Source organism: Acartia tonsa, chromosome 8 (genome assembly GCF_053477335.1).
Source record: "Acartia tonsa isolate MP-2025a chromosome 8, ASM5347733v1, whole genome shotgun sequence".
Lineage (NCBI taxonomy): Eukaryota > Metazoa > Arthropoda > Copepoda > Calanoida > Acartiidae > Acartia > Acartia tonsa.
In genome coordinates, this window is record NC_137267.1 from 24,585,423 (window position 1) to 24,608,159 (window position 22,737).

General features: G+C 31.1%; 1 protein-coding gene across 1 annotated transcript in view; it reads left to right on the forward strand.

The window, feature by feature from the left end:
• The window catches only part of LOC145326530 (protein unc-80 homolog), a 151,422-nt gene that overhangs the window by 35,710 nt on the left and 92,975 nt on the right, over nt 1-22,737 (forward strand). Inside the window, exons 6-15 of the mRNA XM_080169901.1 lie at nt 6,043-6,130; nt 6,403-6,481; nt 7,074-7,155; nt 7,659-7,733; nt 9,039-9,105; nt 9,528-9,604; nt 10,024-10,102; nt 13,818-13,879; nt 14,318-14,352; nt 14,621-14,746. Coding sequence (XP_080026027.1) covers nt 6,043-6,130; nt 6,403-6,481; nt 7,074-7,155; nt 7,659-7,733; nt 9,039-9,105; nt 9,528-9,604; nt 10,024-10,102; nt 13,818-13,879; nt 14,318-14,352; nt 14,621-14,746 — 770 coding nt within the window. The remainder of the gene's footprint in view (nt 1-6,042; nt 6,131-6,402; nt 6,482-7,073; nt 7,156-7,658; nt 7,734-9,038; nt 9,106-9,527; nt 9,605-10,023; nt 10,103-13,817; nt 13,880-14,317; nt 14,353-14,620; nt 14,747-22,737) is intronic.

Here is a 22,737-nt window from a genome sequence, read left to right on the forward strand (position 1 = left end):
TTTCTGACAATTTTTATAAGGTACAGAGAAAGGAAGAAATTTTACGTATTATATAAAATGTGCATTAAATTGCTTTTTTCTCCCATTATAACTAAAATTAAACTTTTTCACATAGTTCTTGATTTTCCTAACGGTTAAGCTAACTTTTAACATAATCCTTGCTTTAAACCAATGTTTAGTTACTTAGAAATTGATAAAATAAGCAATATTTTTTATTGAAAACCAAATACAATAACAAAGCTAGAAACTGTTTTTTTTTTATCCAATTAACTTTAGATGGCCCATCTCTCACCCACCTTTAATTACAAAATTTGTAAATAACAAAGATGCAATATTTCTTTATAAACAGTCTGATAAAAGTGTGAACTAATTCTCCAAAGTGGGTTATTTATAGTCCAACACAATAAAAAAGGATATTATCATTTCAAATAATCTCTGAGATTCAACCCTTTGTAAACAGTAAGGTATGTTTTTTGTCAATAATACGAATTTAATATAAATCTTTATTACTTAATTTCTACGTTATTACAGCATGAATTAACAATTTTATGTCATAAAATAAATGCTTAACATTAAGTAAATAGTTTAAACTATATGTAACAAGTTAAATATCCCTACTAACATTTTAATAAAGAAAAACGTTCCGATTTTCCCTGTTTTTCCAGTTTTCCCTCCCAAAATACAAAAAAATTGAGGCTTAAATACTTGATATTTTTGTTAATAGGACGTTTTTATTTGATCAGTTTATTGAAAGGTGCTTAAAAAATGTTAAGATTCGATAATATGATGAGAAATTTTTACCTTTACACTCCCTTTAAGTGTTCCCTCCTCCAGGTTGTTTTTGGTCTACCTGGTTTCCTCTTTCCTATGTGGGGGTTCCAAGTCAAGGCCTGAATATATCATCATGCCCTTTCCTTAGAGTGTGCCCCAACCATCACCATTTCCTCTGTTTTATTGTCAGTTTAATGTCTGACATGTCACTGCGCTCTAGAAGCTCAGCATTTGTGATCTTATTTGGCCAAAAGATCTTGTGGATTCTCCTGAGACATTTATTGACATATGTCTGTAGCTTGGAGACCACTGCTGTGTTTAGGAACCAAGTTTTAGCCCCATACAGCAAAACAGAGAGAACATCTTAACTTGGTCTTTATGGAGATGTTGTTGGAATTCCAAATTTTGTTCAGGCTGGAAAAGGCTGTCCAAGATTTGTTAATTCTAGCTTTAACATCTGTTAAAGTGCCTCCAGCTTCATCTATTTTACTTCCAAGATACTCAAAACAATCTACATCCTCAAGAATTTGGTCTCCAATAGTAATTGGTTCTTGGGAATTTGCATTTAATTTGAGTATTTTGGTTTTAGGAACATTAATTTCTAGTCCAATTTTCTTGGAAGTTTCAGCTATCATGTTAGTCCTTCTTTGCATTTGACTTCTATTGCTTGTTAACAAAGCAATATCATCAGCAAAGTCCAGATCCCCCAAATATTTGGGATTGCCAGATAGCTCCCAGCGAATGCCATCATTACTTTCAGTTTTTCATGATCCAGTCAATGGAAAGGAGGAAAAGGAAGGGAGAATGAAGGCATCCTTGTCTGACACCTGTTACAATCTAAAAAGGTTGATAGTTTACTTTTATACATTACATTTCCACCTCCTTTATGAAAGATAGCTTTAATGATATTGATTATCTTTCCTGGAATGCCATAGTGTCGGCAGATTTTCCAGAGAGATCTTCTGTCTAAAGAATCAAATGCTTTTTTGTAGTCAATGAAGTTTACAAAGAGCTCAGAGTTCCATTCCTTGGATTGCTCTATGATGATTCTTAGAGAGGTTCTGATCAATATTGGAACGATTTAGTCTAAACCCAGCCTGATTAGGTCTTAGCTTTTCATTAACCTTTTTCTTTATTCTATTACGAAGAATGAAATAAGTATTATCCCTCTGTAGTTTCATTGGGTCAAGTGTCCTTTTTTGGCTAGTAATGAGATATGTCCATTCTTCCAGTCCTCTGGGCATAACTCATCATTCCATATCTTTGTGATCAAAGGTAGTAATGCCTCAGCTGATGAATCTAGGTCTGCTTTTATGACCTCAGCTGGTATGTTATCTGGTCCAGCGGCCTTGTTATATTGTCAATGTCAAGTGCATCTGAGGGTGGAATCTCAGTTTCTTCCTCTGGAACTGGAAGATTTAGCAGATCAGTGAAGTGCTCTGCCCATCTATTTGGAATATCTTCATCAGTTTTAAGGAGTGAACCATCCTTGTCCCTGATGTGTGATCCTGATTTGTGTACTTTACCTGCAATGCTCTTAGTAATCTTATAGACATCTTTCATTCTATTTCGATTTGCAGCATTTTCTGCTTGCAAGGCAAGGTTTTCCAAGTGTTCTTTTTTGTCAATTCTGACACTTTTTTGGATTTCCCTGCTGATTTCTGGAGCATATGCTACTATAATTCTCAGATTGATGTTTATATCTGAGGATTTGAAGTAAGCCTCCATGATTCTTGGACCATGGGGTTGCCAACTGATCATGGCCTGCTCTGCTTGCTTGGTCAGCATAAGAGCCACTCCTTGCTTATGTCCTAGATTCTCATTCATATGGCCTGAGTAAAGTATTTTCAAGCCAGAATGATGTTTAAACTCTCCATTATTTGTCCACCTAGATTTGGTGATAGCCAGGATATCAACCCTGGCTTTAAGCATTTCTCGGCAAATGTTTTCTGTCTGGCCTGACTGAAACATTGTCCAAACATTCCAGGTGCAAATTTTTGCTGATCTGCGGGAATTCAGAATCATCCGCCTGACTAGTCCTTTAGCGGTTTCCCAGCCAAACATCATATTGTTGTTTCCAACCTCTACTTCGTTCCCGAGCCCAAAGTTAAATTGGTCTTTACTTTGTGCAGATTGAACGTGAGCAGGTTTTTTTTCCCCCCCAAATTAAAAAAAAAATATATATCAGATAATACCCCCCCCACCCCATAAAAGGGTTACCCCTGGGGTAAATATTTCTTAGGAAAATAAGATAAATTTCAGCACTCTTCATGCACTTTTAATCCCCCCCCCCCTTTCCCCCAACTGTGAATAATCCCCTATTGACATAGGGTAGGGGGGGAGAGGGCCGGGGGGGGAGGGTATTTTATATTTTGTTGAGTTTTGAAAAAAAATATTTTTTTAAATTTTTAAATTTTGCATAATTTTCAACTATCAAAATGTTACCCCCCTCCCTTTTTAGGGGGGGGGGGAGGGGGGCACCTAAGCCCTGCACCATTTTTTTTGGGAGGGGGGGCACACCCCCTCCATAGATTGGTGTTGAAACAGAACATGTGGTAACTATTACTGCTTTATAACCTCCCTTCTACTCCAAATTTTGTAGGAAAGAAAACATTTTTGGTGAAATTTATTACATTTAACATAAATCCTGCGCACGCCTTTTTGGTTAATTTTTTTTTTAAGTCGTTGCTTTATCTGGATAGAGTGTTCAACAAGCTTTACAATGGTAGGTTTAGCATTTTTGAGGCTCCTACACAGCCATAGATATAGGTAATTTAAAACTACACATGTAAAATGTAGCAATTGATGGTTCTTAATATTTATTCCTGAAATTTATGTACAATTTTGGTCAAAAAAATATACACCAACTTATAATTTTTATAAAAAATTTTTGGCACAAGGTAGAAAAAATGCAAATATACCAAATTAAATGTATGAAAGTGTATTTTTTGCATTTGTCATCAAAAGAATCACTGAACATAAGAAAAATCCTGAAAAATTTACATCAAAATGCCCTAGTGAAAGCCTTTCTGAGAATAGATTTATCAATAAATTTTCTCCCTTTGGTTACAATTTTCCTTGTAGAGCAAAAAGTAAGAAAGCTACAAAAAATCTAAAGCTATGTCTGAAATTGTCATTCAATAGGCTTTCTAATGATAGGTTTAGCTTTCATTAGTCTTTCATACAGCCAAAGTTATAAGGGTTTGAAACCAAAGCAACAAAATCGTGACAAACAACCTTGATTTTTTAGGGAATTTGGTCTGTTAACTTTAAAATGGAATAAACCCCAAGAAGGAACAGCTATGATTTTAAGAAAATCAGTTCCTGGCCACCCGATGTGTATATTTGATGGCCATATAGTCCGTTTTTATGGTAGGTTTTGTCAAACTTCTTTTGCCTTGAGGACCACTGTGAATAATAACTTTATACATTTGTATAGAGTAGAATTTAGTTTCTAAAAAATACAAAAAAAAATGTTAGCCTAATGGATATAGAATATTTGGGTTTTGTGAGAGATTCTAGCATTCCCAGATAAAATGTTTCTACAAGCTGGTTAATATAAATATACGCTCCTGACCATAGAGGAGCGTATTGACCAATAACTGAGGACCATATTAGCAACCTAAATTGACGACAAAAATTCTCTTGTCACAATATCCACGCATTTTATATCCAATTGTTAGCCCTGACGACTGTTGCAGAGGATGGCATGTTTTTTTTTCTGCACAGTTGAGAAAAAAAGGCCATGCGATTGTTGGACGTTATTGAACCTGTTTTATTAAACAAAATACATTTTAAATCAAATTTTGTATAAAATGTAATCTGAAAGACAAACATCAGATTTGGCATGGCATGAGGTTAGGTTTAAATTTCAAAATTGATTAAATTTACAAATTGAAAACTTGGCAATTTCCCTCGAACTAAAAGTGGACATACTTTTTATTATTTTGCTAAACCTTATTTTAGTTTAGGTAAGTTAATTAATGGTTTGGAGGGCATTGCATGGTTTATAACTCTGCAAAAGCTTTAACATTTTCAAGAGAGTGGGAAGGGGGCGGGTTCTTTTTCCAACCCCGCGATTTACAAAAAAAACATTGGGATATAGTCCCTTTTGTGGCAACGCCTTTTAAGGGGCGTTTCATCGTATTTTTACAGTAGCTTTTGATAGGTTACTTTAGGTTAGATGATTGCCCCGCAGGGTTAGGTAATTGAGACACTTTGTCCAGTTACACAAAAGTTTATAATTATCTTTTTATTGTAAAATGCATGTTTTTGTGTTTAAAATGGTCTAGTTAGAACCTATCCCATATTCTCCCCAACTATAAAACTTTGGAAAGTCACTAGAAATTTTGACCAACAAGTGATTTATTTATTTATTGGAAGCTCAAATTGCGCAATTGATAAAAAAGACACCTTTTTTTCTTTTGTTGGAGAATAATTAAAATAAAATAAGATTATTTTGCTTGTTAGTTATACCTTTTACCAGATTTTTTGTTCTCTTTAAAAAGAATATACTTCATTTAATCAAGTATATCTTAAAATCTCTTGATTTAATTTTGCGCAGTCCTACATCTTTTTGTAAAAGAAAACCTTTATAATTAACCAAAAACCATTCAGAATGTAAATGTGTTTAGTATAAAATAATTTAGAAAGAAAAATCTGGCATAAAAAAAAAACAATTTGAAAATCTATATAGATGTTAATATATTACAAAAGCAAATGTTTATAATAAATTAACCATCGATTAAAAAATGCCAGATTATTCTTTTAACTTGAGAGCCATCCTGTAAATAGAAATAGTTAGTGCGATTTTGGAACACAGTAATAGTGTCTGACTGATTATGACGTAACAAAAAAAATTAGCCAATGAGAGGCCACTATAAATTTTACCATTGCATTGGTCAATAACGGCCTCTCATTGGCTGATTTTTTTTGTTACGTCATAATCAGTCAGACACTATTACTGTGTTCCGATTTTGAGTTAAAGTCTTTACTTTTTTTCTTGATTTTTATTTAAGCAGTTTAAAATGTATACTTTGAATCTAGAAAACAAATAATATAAAGAAAATTTGTGAAAGGAACATCTGAGATTTTCTAGATTTTTCAAATTATTCATAAAAGTTTATATTTTGACTTAGAGTATTAGGGTTTTAATCTGCTAAATATCATGCATAAAATGTTAATATAAATCATTAGAAAATATGTTGATATTGTGAAAGTATTGTCTTAAAAAAACGAAAAAGTTAATAAAAATTTAATTTTAATGTTTAGGAAATCAAAGAGGCATGCAAGATCCTAGAAAAAGTTTTGGTACAAAATATTCATTTTGGCCTATCACCACCCCTCACAAAAGCCCTACAGGGATGATTTCTTAAAATGTGAAAGCTACTAGATGAGTGGCTGCAGGATGCTCAAAATTAGGAATTTGTAGTATTTAGTATTTTTTGGTGGCGACACTACTCTATAATTCACTGTGCCTGTCTGTCCATCAGTAAAGTAAATGTGATTTTCTTTGATACTATTCAAGATTCTAACTAGTCCTTTTTAAATCATTTAAAAAAACTATTTCTTTAAGGATAGAAAAAAAATTACTATTTTGTTGTTTTTAAAAATTTTAAGAGAAACTGTATTAGTCTGTGCCACGATGGAGGCTTGTTGTTGCATCTTTTCCTCATGTCCTACACTGTACTTCCAGCATGCTTCAATACAGGTATATACATAGATAGATAGTAGGTAGACAGGTAGATAGATAGATAGAATTGTTGTTGCATCTTTTCCTCATGTCCTACACTGTACTTCCAGCATGCTTCAATACAGGTATATTCATAGATAGGTAAATATATAGGTAGATAGATAGTAGGTAGACAGGTAGATAGATATATAGACTTGTTGTTGCATTTTTTCCTCATGTTCTACACTGTACTTCCAGCATGCTTCAATACAGGTACATACATACTACATAGATAGATAGATAGATATATAGAGAGGTAGATAGATAGATAGACTTGTTGTTGCATCTTTTCCGCATGTCCTACACTGTACTTCCAGCATGCTCCAATACAGGTATTTTTATAGATAGGTAGATAGGTAGTAGGTAGACAGGTAGATAGATATATAGACTCGTTGTTGCATCTTTTCCTCATGTCCTACACTGTACTTTCAGCATGCTTCAATACAGGCACATACATAGATACATAGGTAGTAGGTAGACAGGTAGATAGATATTAGATATATAGATAAGTAGAAAGAAAATAGATAAATAGACATGTAGTTGTATCTTTATATACTTGTATATTTTATAGAAAAAGCTCAATGTTGAATCTTGGAACTGCAGAAACCAAACTGTTGTACACTCTTCATTGGATCCTCTTAGATGCAGCTGAGGTTAGTTTTTTTTATTTCCAACACATTTTAATGAAAAAATAATTATCATATACATAGGAATTAGCCAAATAATGTTTTTTCTAACCTTTCCACTATTCCATAATAAATAATCATTATAATAAAGGCAAAAGTTTTTTTCTCCCAAATTATGAAAACTTCAGCTATGCAACTTCTAGTTTTTTTATATTTTTTTGAATCTTTATAGAAAATGTTATGCATTTTACAAAATTCCTCATCTAATTTTAAAAACCTCTTAGTAACTTATTCAAAAATCCACAGCAAAGCAACTTTATTTTTAAACAAACTGCAGTTACAACTTCAAGAAAATGTGTTTAGATCCTAAATTCATATTTTTTTGTCATTTTTAGGACTATATATAACAATTATCTTAAGTTTAACTAATCATATTTGCTGCTGTAAATCACTAATAATAGGTGGCTACTTTGCCATATATATATATATAATTTTTTTAAAAAGAGATAAAACAAAATAGATTTTTTTAGGAATGTTATCTAGAAGAGGAAGAGAAAACTGGAAAAATTGTGGAGAACTATATTTTTCCACTCTCTACAATCACTGTAAGTAGATAATTCATATAATATGTAAACATAGTTCCTATTCAGTGTGGTCTGAATATTTGTATTTATTCAGTAGGATCAAATAAACTGTATAAGTTTTTAGATATTTTGTGAGAAGCCTATATTATTTCATGCAAAGTCCAAGGGAATAAGCGATAATTCATGTAAATCCCCAATAATTATACACAAAATTCCCTCTTCTGTAGATTACAATTAATTATTGGATGAAATGTTTGGACACTCAAATTAATGAATCAACCAACCAAAATTATTCCCAATGTTGTTGAGACAACGAATAAAAAAAACGGTATTAAAAACTTTGTGGACTATAGTAATAAACAGCCTATTGCCCCCTTTCTTCCTGATAAGACCGCTTTGATAAGAGGGACTCAAGAGACAAAACAACTAGGATAAAAATCTGAGTGCTTCACATGTCTATTACATGGGGGAAAGCATCAATTTTGTTCAATTAGAGACAAGCAAATATATCTCCTCAGTAGAATTTTTATTCCAACAGATTCTTATTCTCAAACATCCATTTATTGGGAGCGTAGCTATTCTTTAACACGGGTATGTCAGTCATCTATACGTTTCTACATAAATTCAGCAAAAGCAGAGCTACTGTTTAACTATCTAGCGGCTGCGCACATAGCACCTATGGAGCTCTATATTTCATTAAAAGTATAGCGAAATAAAAATAGCCTAAAACCATCCCAAAACTGAAATATGATAGTATAGATTAAAAACACAACGGGACCTATGTTTAGCTTTCCTGAAATGGATAACTTAATCGGTTCTGGGCCTATCGAAGTCTTAAGACAAAAATACTTTTTTTAATGATATAAAAATGAAAATTCAATGACAATTAAAATTAAATATAAAAAAATTTGTCTAAAATACATTTAAAGAAGGAGGTAAAATGAACCTAAACTGTATGTTGTTCATTAAGAACTGAAGTCGACATAAAAAGAGAATTCTAAGTAAGAAAATAATGAGTTCTATGAAATTTGCGATCTAGCACAAGTTTTAGAATTTTCTTATATATCTTACTTTTGGTAGCAGCGATATTCTTTAGTTTATTGTGTCTGTCTTTTTATCTTTCCGTCTGTAGTGCTAGATGCATTACAGGTGTATTTATTAATAGCTGAGTATTTTAATGGCAGAAAATGTTTTGGTCCGTTTGATTTCCTATTAATGTAATATAATGGTGTATAGCAAATGCGCGTAGTCGAACTCATTACCTACCCCCACAGCTGGCGGACGCGTGTTAATTATATCATAAAGTTCATCTTTTAATATTTTTAGGCTTTCGTGTTCCTATTGGCTCCAATCTGCACCAATATTAGAGAATCTGATTTTGAACAGAACCTTAGATTACAGGATCGTATCCAAAGTGGTATTTTCTGTACATTAAGTTTGTACTTTCTTTATTTATTACTTACGGCTACGACCCCAGAGTTCTCTAGGGGCACTTTATATAAGTGAGGAACGCTGGATTCGACTCTCCAGTTTCCAATTTAAAAAAAGAAAATATAAAATAATTTTAGGGGGAGCAGTTTTTCTAGGTGCGATTTCTCTTGATAGGGTTTAGTAGCACTCCTTCAAAATAGTAAAAACCCTTTCCAGGACCTATAAGAAGATTTATTCAAAGAACCATGAGAACCAAGGTTATAGGAGAGACATATCAACAAATCATATAAAAAATGTATAGTACATGAGTTAGTAATCATTATTTAAAGTGACACTTTGAAAAGTTACATAAATAGGTTACAGTTTAAAATATTGGATACAACTGATTACAGAATGGACTCAAAATCTGGCAAGCCATGTGGGAGTACACTCACCCGGACATACCATGCTTCAAAGTTCCGGTAAGATTTTAAGAGCATACTAATCTAATAAAAAATTTACTGTTTTTACGTTTTTTGAACAAAGGGGCTGTGATTCATCATTTTACTTCAATATGAAATTCTGAAATTTGTATAATATGTGAGAGTAAATATAATTCACTTGCAACAACTTTCCAGAATCCTGATCCCTTTACCCATGATAATTTGCGTTCAAACTAACCAATTAATGACACCTTGACTTAACCAACACATTTGATTGTACAAAAATAAATATGATTTTCTTAGTTAGCGTTTGACAGAATCCTGGTCCCTTCTCTCTTCTTTTAAAAAAACAAGTTGAAAATCAAACAAGGAAAATAGTTAAAGATAATAAGAAAAGAAAAACTTTATAGAATACAATGTGTACTTTGCAATTTCTACATTTATTTATCAAAATTTAGGTCGGACAGGTTCAGCAGAATATTAAGACTGATGGTAAAAGTAAAGAGGAAGATGACACTGGAATCTTTATGGGAGAAAGTAAGTACAATCTTCATCTGTAGAGTAGCTACGCTCCTACAAATTCACGATCTTTGTCTGTCCGTTCGTCTGATTGAGTCTCTAAGAAGAAGCATGATTTTCTCGGCTCCTTTTTAAATTAAGAAGTTGAAATTTTTTATTGAAGATTCTATGATCTAATTGAATCCAGTTTATACATTGTTAAGTACGTTGGTCTATTAGAAACGCTTTGAGGGTATTCTTTAGAGGTGATTTGATTAACTTGGCTTCTATTAGAACTATAAAGTGGAAATTTTCTACCTGTCATTTCTTGGTATTTTGCTAAATAATTTGAAACTCCTATGCTTTGCTTCTTTTGAATGTTTTAAGGCAATGAAAGACACATCTATTTTTTCATAACACGTATCGTAACTTTAATAGTTGAATAGCTTGAGCTTATTTCGCATGGTGAAATTAAAAGTTTCGTACAGTGCAGTGTCGTACACAGCGTTTTTTTATATCTTTAGGGGGGTTGGGGGTTTTGGTATGGTTTTAGATGTTACAAGGATAAGAGTTTGAATTTTGAACATTAGAAATAAAAAGAAAGAGTTTATGGTGTAACTTAATACAATTTGTTGCTTTTAATGTAAGATATGTCAGAGTTTTCATTCTGTAACTAACTAATTACATAGCTAAATATGTTAGAATATATATTTTGACAATTTTTCGGAATATCCTTTTGAGTTTTTTTTCTTGATACAATGAATACTATGATAAATCAGTTACCTTTTTATTTTTAAAAATATTTTGCTAACCCTTGTACGAATTTTTTCCCTATGGGGTCTTAACCCTACATTTGTAAAAAATAACGATAATTCATTATCAAAAACAAAATCTGAGGTGGTTGATAAACTTTCAACGTGTTAATTGTACCTCCAGAATAAAAAAAATTGCAGGTGGTGTACAATTTCAGCGTGCTTCGCGCACCAATTTACTCCCTTTATTGAGATATTTTACCCTAACCCCCCAAGAAATTTAGGACCTTAACAGTTTTGCTGTTTCAAACTAGTTTTTTTTTATGTTTTTATGTATGACAATGTCCATCTACATAAGATATGTTCTAAGTAACACTGTAACTCAATACAACATTTTTGGTAAAATTGTTTAACAGCAAAATTTGTGTTCTGGCTATCCTGCTGACACTCTGTCATATTACAGTGACAGAGTGTCAGCGGAAAGAGCGTAATATCAAATGGCAATAAAGTAGATTTATTGTAACAATGTTTTAGTTCTTGGCTTCTGAGAACAAAGTATATCTAGAGAAAATTATATCTTTTTATTATAACTTGCTTGGTAAAATGATAGAATAATATAATTTGCCCGAAATTTTGATGGACTAGTCGAACCAATGGCGTGCATAGCGATTCACCAAGGGGATTTAAAGAATGAGGGGATGAAAAAGAGGGTAGGCAGTTTTTAGAGGTTGTTACTGTTGACCCTCACTTTATAAAATTATGGCATATTAATAATCCTATGTCATAAATTCAATTTTAACCTTAACAAGATTTTAAAGGTAAAACAATGTGAAAGATATTTGTAGTCGTTTATATACTACTGACAACCGCTGTTTTTCTTGCCCAAAAATCTACCAAATAAAGAATTTAAACTAATTTTACTATCTCTATTTTCCAGCTTGTTAATACAATTTTTATGCAATTTTTTTTATACAGGAACAAAGTATGTTTTGAGACATAATTGTTTTTGCTCTTTTCAAAAGCAAAGCAACTCTATAATTTCTACCAGAAAGTCCGTACGTCCATTAGACTATAAAAGTTTTAAAGATTTTTAATCAATATAATAGATTTGAAATCTGCATAAAATTTTAAGGATTTTTTATAAAATTCGTTTTTTATATAATTCTTTATTTAAAGGCGCAAATACGATTTAAGTTAATAAATTTTGACCAATAGGATAGCTGGATTGGAAACTACCTACGCTCTAATTGGTTGAATGATGTACGTCACTTAAGCTTCTCCAATCAGAGCGCAGATAGTTTTCAATCCACCAATCACAGATCTCAAAATTATTTAACTTAATTTGTATTTGCGCCTTTAAATAAAGGATTATATAAAAAACTAATTTTATAAAAAATCCTTAAAATTTTATGCAGATTTCAAATCTATTATATTGATTAAAAATCTTTAAAACTTTTATAGTCTAACGTCCATTTAAAACATGATGATTATTATCTTTTTTGACAACAGCTTTTTGTATGATATAATTATCCAATTAATCTGATTTTTTTAGTTCTTATGCCTATTACAACAAGTTACAATGTTATAAGCGAAGCATTTCAATAATCCAGTCCTAAGAGTGTTAGTATGTCCTTAAACAATATTCTGTATTGCAACAAATTTACTTACCATTTTGTTTAGACTGAACATTTATATTCTGCTATTCTGTTCTAGTACTCTACAAGTATTAATGTTTGTATGTTTTACCGTTTCAGGGCTTCGCTTTTATGGATGTTTTATCATCGTTCTAGTATAATTCTTTGTAATGGTAAATCTTCTTTAATGTAAAAATAGATAAAAAGAGAAATATAAGAAATACATATAGAAATAATACAATAACCTTAATTCCTGGATTTATATATTCTCTATATTTAACAGGGATTTAAGGATAGGTCAATAAATCACATCACTTTTATAATTTATTTAATGACATTTTACTCTTTGACTTTTTTGTTTCTAATTTTAATCTACAAGAAGTTTTTTTTTATTTGTTTTCTCTTACTATTCCTGCCAATATGTCTTATTCTTTAGAATAAAGTCATATTTTTGTGCCTTTATTCTATTATTTTCTTCACAAGCTGTTCCCCCACATAATGATTTGACCCCCAAGCAAATAAAGGGGGTCAAACGTATTGGAACGTATTCCCTTTAGTCTACAGGCTAAACCACCATATCCTATCATATAAAGTATTTAGTTTTTTTTTGTCTAAAGCCTAAGATTTTAATAACAACTGAACCTATTGAAATCTTCTTTTTAGGCCCTCGGAAAGATTTTGGCTATTTCTTTTTAAGATTTAAGTTTAAAATGGTGTTGGGCTATATTTCTGTCCCCTTCTTACCGTTTTGAGCCCCTTAATGCTGATGGCGTAACCTCTAGATATCCATAAAGGAAATAATGTTAATTTTACAGTGATATAATTGGAAAGATTCCTGGTGTTTATGGGAGGTAAATGTCAGGTTTACTGCAGTTTACCATGGTTTCAAAGTATGTACATTTACAAAACGAGTTGCGTATACTACATAGTATTAATAAAAGATTTAATGGCTGATATGTTGTAAATTAAGCTAATAGAAAAAAAGCTCATCGCTTGTTAAAAATGATAACTATTTTAACCACTTAAAGCCTTGAATTTAATTCAAGAAAAATAATATAAGAAATTTTTGTAATGCTACATTTTCACAGAATTAAACTTTAAAAAAGCCGCTGGAATCCGCAACCGCTAACATTACGACCTAAATTGTCTAAGATTATCTTTTATGTTTAAGAAATTTAATGTTCTTTCCCTTTATATGGCCTAACCGAGCCTGACTTAAAGTGAAAACAAACACAAGAAAAACTACCCTCACAATTATTTTTAATTAAAATCAAAATAAGGAGGAGTTTCTTAGCTCGACTAGTCAAGTAGAGGGAAACCGCCAGTTTAAATCGAATAACATTTTACATTTATATTTTCCTAATTTAGGTCCCGAATCAAATCAGAAGAAACAAGAAGAGAAGAAGGACGACATTGAAAAAGTACAAGAGGTAAAATATAAAGAAAATTCGAGGATAGCCTAATTCGGGCCTGATATATCATGATATTGCACAGTACATATTATTTTAAATAGAGGCAACTTCCATTTTTTACAAATTATTGATTAGAGTATACAAAACAAAAGTTGTTATAATATAAAAAAATCGACGTTTAGATGCAGTATTTTAGTGTTTTTTTTTGCTCATGTACTTTTTAAAAATTTGCGCACATCTTCAGTCTACTAGGACTAGTGTTCTGAAATTCTTGTACAATTTGTTCAAATAAGTTAAATTAATGAAATTTGAAAACTTTATGGGAAAGTTTAAATAAATATTAGTATATTATTTCATTTTATGAATTTCAATTTGCATATGGACCAGAAGATTAAAAATAGTTGATTACGAAAACGTAAATTAAAAATCTGATTAAAAAATTATTAATAATTTCAGGAACCTGTTGACCCATTTCATTGTTCTTCTCCCAGGTAAAAATCTTAAAATTACAATCTAGTTAATTTGAATCATTTGAAAAGTAGCATACCTACTTTACAGGCTGATTTATGTCTGTACGTACTTCCGTAAATGAAAAAGGTATATATTATATTCTTTACACAATATTAGCTATCAACGAAAAATCAAGTGATTTTTAAAAAATTCTTGCCATATAAATATTGCTATTTTTGATTAATCATATTATTTCCTATAAACAAAATATATTTGAAGAAAAAAATAAAACTACAATTTTTTTTTCAGTCGAGTAAAAACACCTATTTGTCCAACCCTGGCATCCCATTTTGATGTTGCAGTAGTGAGATGCCTGTCTATGACTCAATGGTCAGAAGAAGGTGTATTTTGGGCCACTGCTTACCTGGATAAAAGGTAAGTTTTATAGCTTTAAAGTGTCCTGTGGCCTCCAAAATAAGCTGTTAGTTCTCATTGATTTAAAGGGATAATATAATAACCGACAAATTGATTTTCATCCCTATGAAACTTTGAGGACTAGAGTAAAAGACAGCCCAATAACAGCCCTGGTTAGTTCTTCTAAATTTTATTGGGTACTTGGTAGCACTGCATCGTTAGAACCCGCATTAGTTAGGCTCAATGAACTAACCCCTCTCTCTTATTTTGAATTTATTTGAAAAATAATCAGGGGCTGTTTACAGTGCTCAACTGGCACTTTTTTTGAAAGCACCGAAAACCTTAATTGCTGACATCATTATTAACAAAGAATTTAATAAAGAATTATTTTAAATAATCTCCCTTCAGCTTTTATAAGCAAAAAAGGCGTTCTCCTCTTAGATTTTTTGAGAATTTGAGTACTCTCCCCCCGACAGAGAACAACTATTTTAGGTTAGGTTAGGTTATAGGCTAGGGAGCCGACCGCTGCGGCTAGGCAGGCAAGGGGGCCGAGCGCTGTGGCTAGACAGGCTAGGGAGCCGAGCGCTGCGGCTAGACAGGCTAGGGAGCCGGGCGCTGCGGCCAGAGTTCATGTTCTGTCGGGGGGAGGTTACTCAAATTTTCAAAATTGAAAAAAAATTCTAAGAGGATATTACCGCATAAAATTTAAAACACACGAGAAAGATGTTTTTAATACTTATGTATTACATTAAAACACAATTTATAAGTAAATGTAACTCCAGATAAATCTGGGAATTGCAATTAAGTTAACTTATGTACAATATATATACATTATACATGTTATATATGCATCCATTTGTTTAAGAGCTATGTGTCTTGCTTAAGCACAGCACATAAATTTACAACACTTAATAATACGTATACAGTGGATTCTAACTTATATACTATACATACATGTAACAATACATAAAATATAATTATATGGTTTGATGAAAAAATTAAGTTTGATGCAATTTATTTTGTACTATTACTTATAATAATAGTATTAGTTAGTCAACCCCTTAAAATAAATAGCCGCAAAATGTTGTTCTTTTTCTTTAAAGATATAATGTAGTGAAAAAGGGAGATTAATTACCCCCAAACGGGTATTAAAGTTTTGTCTTCAGTTAACATATCTCCCTCCTTTTATTTTAAGCATTACAAAAAGCACAACTTGGAAATAGTTTTAGGTCTCTGGATAATACAGGAAATTGTTTACAAAACCCAATTACAATTAAATAGTGTAGCTTTTATAATTAACAAACTAGAATGAGAATAACCTGTAAAGCATAACTTAAGTATGATTTTAAGTCCCAATGTCGGTCCTATCGAGGCTTTGTCTCAGAATTTTAAATTTAAAGAATTTTAGTGATTATTAATTTACTTTACTTTAAAGTAAATCTGGCGGCTACACCCCTAGAGGCATCTACATACATTAAACACACATAACAGACATCCTGTTACTTTTATATAAGGACAAAGAAAAAAAGTTCTTAAAGATTGACAGCCTTATATTCAAAGTAAACCATATTTGCTTTAAACCAGGGAGAATAGGACATTGGGAGTTAAATTAATCTTCAAGCCTCTGTTTCCCAAAATATTTGCCTCCAAGAATCTTCAAGAGGTCTAATTTAATCCTTGCAAATTGTTTTGTGATTTTTGAGACCTGGTATCCCTTAGATTTACAGTCAACAATTTAAATTTCTAGTTATTTAATCTTGCATCAAATAAGAGGGGTTTTACATTTAAATCTTGTATTTCACAAGTATAAATAATTATAATAATATAAAATAATAAAATACATATCAGCTGGTATCTCTTGTAGCTTAACACGTGGTTTTACTGAAATAAAATAAAATCTTAACCTAAATTGAATTAAATTAACTTGATTTAACTACTATTTGACTTAAAATTACACTACAATATGGTCAATCTTATCCATTCTGAGCTGAAGACTTTGAATTAGAGAAGATTGACAATATGTCTTAAAGATATTGAAGGTCAAAAAGCAGAAATAAAAGAATAAAAGAATATAAAAATAGTTATAATATCTTACCAAACATTGAGCTTTCCAGGCTGAAAGGTATAAAATCCTAAAATCTACTATGAATTAAAGCAGTAAGATTTTATCTACTTCTTTAGTACTCTATGAACATGAATACAAAGTAATAAATAAATAGAAATTAAATTAGATCTACCACTTAAAAACTCTATGGACAAGAGTATAAGTAATAAATGTACAATAAATAAAACTGGCTTCCATGCCTTTATTATGAAAGGACTTACCTAACCAAGCTTTTGAACTTGGTAGCTGAGGGTTTGTGCCTAGTGTTAATGCTAGGACTTTACTGGTCAGACTACAATTCTAATCCGAATGTTCTATGGTTTTATAGTAAATCTTTCAGACTAGAACTGGTTTCATTTGTAAACAAATGTGTACAGCACATAAGTTTATCTATTTATTATTGGTTTTTTATACAGATACCAACGTAATTTCTATGCTAATTTTACATATTTTAGGCTAAAAATAAAAATTTTAAGTAGATATTTCAATTTTGCCCTTTGCAGATGAAATGAAATAATTATAAAAAGAAAGAAAGTTTTGTGTTCAATTTTACTTATAAAATCCTAAAATCTACAAAACACTGGGCAAACACAGATGAGAAAAATTGAACATATGATAATGAATAGATATTTCCTGAATTTATTTTCATTTTTAACTAAACAGGATCAATTTCTCTAGAATCAAAATTCTGTAAATAGTTAAAGTTGGTCATTGTTCAGAACTTTAAATTCCCTGTATCTTTCGTAGATTACAGTACACATGATATTCTTTTTTAGAATAAAAGTAGATATACCATTGCTGATTTCTATGACGAGGAAATCATAACATAACTTCTAGATCAAATAGTCAGATTAGTTACTATTGATAAACATATGATCAAAGCTTTTAATCTTTATCTGATTTACTTTATAAAAGGCTTCATGAAAACAACCTAAAAATCATTTAATTGAATTCTAAACTTTTAAATTCTAAAACATAAATTTTCTCTGTGTAAAAAGAAAACAAAATTAAAATTTGATAAGAAAAATCTCTCAAATCTAATACAGTAGTATAGGTATAATACAAATACAAAAATATACATCAATTTAATGCTGAAAGCATACATGATGACTATTGACAATCTAATGCTGAAGGCATACATGACAAAATAAAACTATAAAACATCTATCAATTTAATGCTAAAGGCATACATGATAATACAAAACAATAAATATCAATCAAATGCTGAATGCATACATGATAAATTGTGATAATGAATGTACAATATAGGTACATTTAAAAATATTCTACAATTCAAAATACAGAGAGAATGAAATGAAAAGTAATTTAAAGATAGTTTGAATGCAACCTTTAAATCAACAATTTGCTTTAAGATCTGAACAAAAATAATAAATGATCTTTAAATGCTCAAGTTGAAAGTAATGTGAAAAGATCATAGATGTAACAAAATTAGTATTGCAACAGCTTAAAAATAAATACTTTGCTAAATCTAAAGACAGATTATACACATTAATGTAATGGTTATCATTTGGAATTAAAATGAATATTTGACCTATCCATTACATTATGTCAATCTTTATTAATTTATCAGCAGTAACATTGACCTTGCCAGTATCTTTCATCATGACAAAGTTATCCAAAAGCCTAGGGTGGTGGCTTATCTGTGGGCTGTGGTCTGATCAAAATAGGTTGGTAACAAACACAGTACAAACTTAGAAGTATTTGGGTCTGGACTGTAACATCAAGTTTAGCAATCATATCAAACTTGCTAAATATTTTTTTCACATCTTCCAGAACATCCATAGAGTTATTAGAAACACAGTTTGAAAAAGACATTGATTCAAATGTATTTTGACTGTGATAGGGATTAGTTGGAGATATTTCATTATCAAAAGAACCCAACAGGTTAAATGAATCAATTATAGAATCATCTTTAACAGAAAGTAGCTCATTGGTATACCCAATGAATGAATCATCAAAATCAATTAGATCCGTGGAACAAAGGTTTACTTCAACACTTGCCAATAACCCATTTGTGTTTTCATCAACACAATCATAATCAACATCAAATCTGGAAGGCAAAGTATCTGTTTTACTTGCAGAGGAACCTAAACACTTGAAATCTTTCATGCTTGATGTTTGACAACTATAATTAGTAGAACAAGAAACTGTCTCGCCCACAGTAAACTTGTTGTCATAAGTACTAACATTAGCACTTTTACATCCTTCAAGTGAATCCAGTATATCAATTGATTGAGTAGGGTCATCATTTACAGCTTCATTGCTAGAAACTTCAATGACATCACAGGAATTTTCTTGAAATTTATCTTTAGCATCAACTGTTACTGAATTGATCTTTTTAACAAAGGCACCACATCTTATAAGAAAGAGTCCATGTAGATTTTCAAGTTGTGATTCCAGATGAATAAGATCATTCTGTAAATCATCATCATCGGGAAATATTGATGCATCAATACACCGCAGAAATGTTGCAAGTGTATGTGTAATCTTGTATGTTTTATCTTTGTGTACAAGAAATAACTCTGAAGAAATAATGTTGTCAATAGGAACAGAAAGCTTTCTTCTGTACCTGATACACTTAGTTTTAGCATATGAAATAAATTTACAAATATCAGTATCAAACAATATTTGTAATTCCTGTAATGAAATAAGTTGTATTCCAGAACAGGTTTGTGGTTTAAGTTTAAAACCTTTAGTTAAAAGAGTTGTCATCTTTTAACTACCTGAAAATTGATGAAGAAAAAATAAACTAGAAATTAATCAAACTATTTATTGAATGAAAAGCATAAAGGCTAAACTCATTGTTTGTAAAATGTTTTGTGATTTTTGAGACCTGGTATCCCTTAGATTTACAGTCAACAATTTAAATTTCTAGTTATTTAATCTTGCATCAAATAAGAGGGGTTTTACATTTAAATCTTGTATTTCACAAGTATAAATAATTATAATAATATAAAATAATAAAATACATATCAGCTGGTATCTCTTGTAGCTTAACACGTGGTTTTACTGAAATAAAATAAAATCTTAACCTAAATTGAATTAAATTAACTTGATTTAACTACTATTTGACTTAAAATTACACTACAATATGGTCAATCTTATCCATTCTGAGCTGAAGACTTTGAATTAGAGAAGATTGACAACATGTCTTAAAGATATTGAAGGTCAAAAAGCAGAAATAAAAGAATAAAAGAATATAAAAATAGTTATAATATCTTACCAAACATTGAGCTTTCCAGGCTGAAAGGTATAAAATCCTAAAATCTACTATGAATTAAAGCAGTAAGATTTTATCTACTTCTTTAGTACTCTATGAACATGAATACAAAGTAATAAATAAATAGAAATTAAATTAGATCTACCACTTAAAAACTCTATGGACAAGAGTATAAGTAATAAATGTACAATAAATAAAACTGGCTTCCATGCCTTTATTATGAAAGGACTTACCTAACCAAGCTTTTGAACTTGGTAGCTGAGGGTTTGTGCCTAGTGTTAATGCTAGGACTTTACTGGTCAGACTACAATTCTAATCCGAATGTTCTATGGTTTTATAGTAAATCTTTCAGACTAGAACTGGTTTCATTTGTAAACAAATGTGTACAGCACATAAGTTTATCTATTTATTATTGGTTTTTTATACAGATACCAACGTAATTTCTATGCTAATTTTACATATTTTAGGCTAAAAATAAAAATTTTAAGTAGATATTTCAATTTTGCCCTTTGCAGATGAAATGAAATAATTATAAAAAGAAAGAAAGTTTTGTGTTCAATTTTACTTATAAAATCCTAAAATCTACAAAACACAAATTGAAAAACAATTTATGGACCATTGCTCTATCCCTGCTTTGAACAAAAGTGTAAACAATTCCTACTGTTTTTACTTCCAGTTTTGTTGAGAGAAATTTCCAAACAAGGATGATAATATCCAACAGTAGGAAAGCTTCTTGAAACAATAGCCTACACATATACAAATATATATATATATGCCTACAAATATATTGAAATAATGATGGCAAGTATAGAGAGAAATTAAGGCGGGGAGTGGGGATTGGTAAAAGATCTGGAAAACGGCAAAGGATAAAATTTAAATAGAGAGGAGCTGACATTATATTTCTTCACCGGGAGGGAGAAGACATTGGGCTTAAACTGATACTGGTACCCAAAGTCTCTCTTATTGTCAAGCTCGATTATTCAATTGCTCAAAAACATTGGGTACAAAATCTGAGTTAGTTGGTTCACTCTGTAAGTCTCAAATCTTTTTAAGAATGATTTTAATTTACAGAAAGGGTAATTTTGTTTAACATTATAGGGTATGTAGATTAATTTATCGTCCGTTGTATTATCTTTAAAGATACATGATTTATAACGGAATACAGACTAGCGTTACCAGAAATATAAAGGACCGACACGATCACTTGCAGAGTATGCTCACAACTAAAAACAAACATAAGCCAGAGATTTTACTTGAAACTACATTTAAAGATTAAGGGATTTGGATTGAAGTGTGGCACGGGGGACCAACAACAGGAAATATTCACACTTTTTCTGAGGGGCAAAGCTTCTCTTTGATTAGATCTTTACGTTTATGTATTTTTTAGCATAAATTGTTTTGTATCGATGCGCTCTTCTGCGAAGAACTAAGAATTTAAATTTTCAAAATGAAATATCTCGAGGGAATTAATAAGCCGCAAAAAATGTTGTCTTCGACTCCACATTTGATTTTCCACGTGGTAGACGGTTTGTACACACCTCAGATAATAAGTAATGTAGGTCACCCATTCAAAGGATATTGCCCTCCTTGATTTACCTTCGCATCATAATTCGTGCCTAGAATATTTGTGACGGAATTTACTTTTTTATTTGCTTTAAGCTGTCTATAGTGCCCTAGCAAAATAGGGATAGATGGCACCACTTTTGACGAGCCTATTCTATTGACGTCATAAAATACCCTGTACCCCTTCTCTTTTCTAGGGGTTTTCTTTCCCCTTCCCTTTCTCTCTCCTTCTACTATGACGTCAATAGAACACGAAAGTCAGACGCGGTGTCATATATCCCTATTTTGCTAGGGCACTATAGACAGCTATACTTTAAAGTACAAATTTAAACATAAGAATAAATGACAATTGACAGCTTCGTGACTACAATGTCTAAAATGTTGAAATCCTTACATAAAAGTAACAAGATTTGTGTGTGTGTGTTTCTGTCTCTACCGAAGTATATCCCTTATAGCTTGATCGATATGGTTCTCCTTTACAATGTAGCTTCTCATAGGTCCTGGGAAGGTTTTGAACTATTTTGAAGGAGGTTACCAATACCACCACCATTTATAAGCACATTAACAAAGACATAACAGATATCACATTAAGAGTCAATATATCTGAACTTTGGAAAGTAATGAATTTTATATAATTTTAATTACTTTCAAACAAACTTTGTGTTCTGGATATTTTTCAATTTTGTAATTTGTTTAATTTGATTATCTCTAGTCAGGCGAGAACTTTCAATTTTAACATGGAATGTTGAAAAAAAAAACATTTTATTTAATACGTATCTATTCAATTTTTAGCAACCTAATAAAAATAATATTTTCCTTTTAAAAAAAGTAACAGAAAGTATCCCTGTTTGTGATGCTGTTTGGTATACCGAGGGATCTTCTTAACCACTGGACCGATATGGTGGCTCTCCTTGTAGCTAATCGTAGGTCCATAAAGTTTTAAACTAAAATGTAAAGTATTGACTAAAGAATAGAAAGTTAACGAATAGACAACCTTATATAGAAGCCTCGAAAATAACATTTTCCCTTTTGTCGTACAGGCAGACGGAGAGACAGAAGTACAAAATTAGTCACAGAGTATCTTCACTACTCAAAAAGTACACA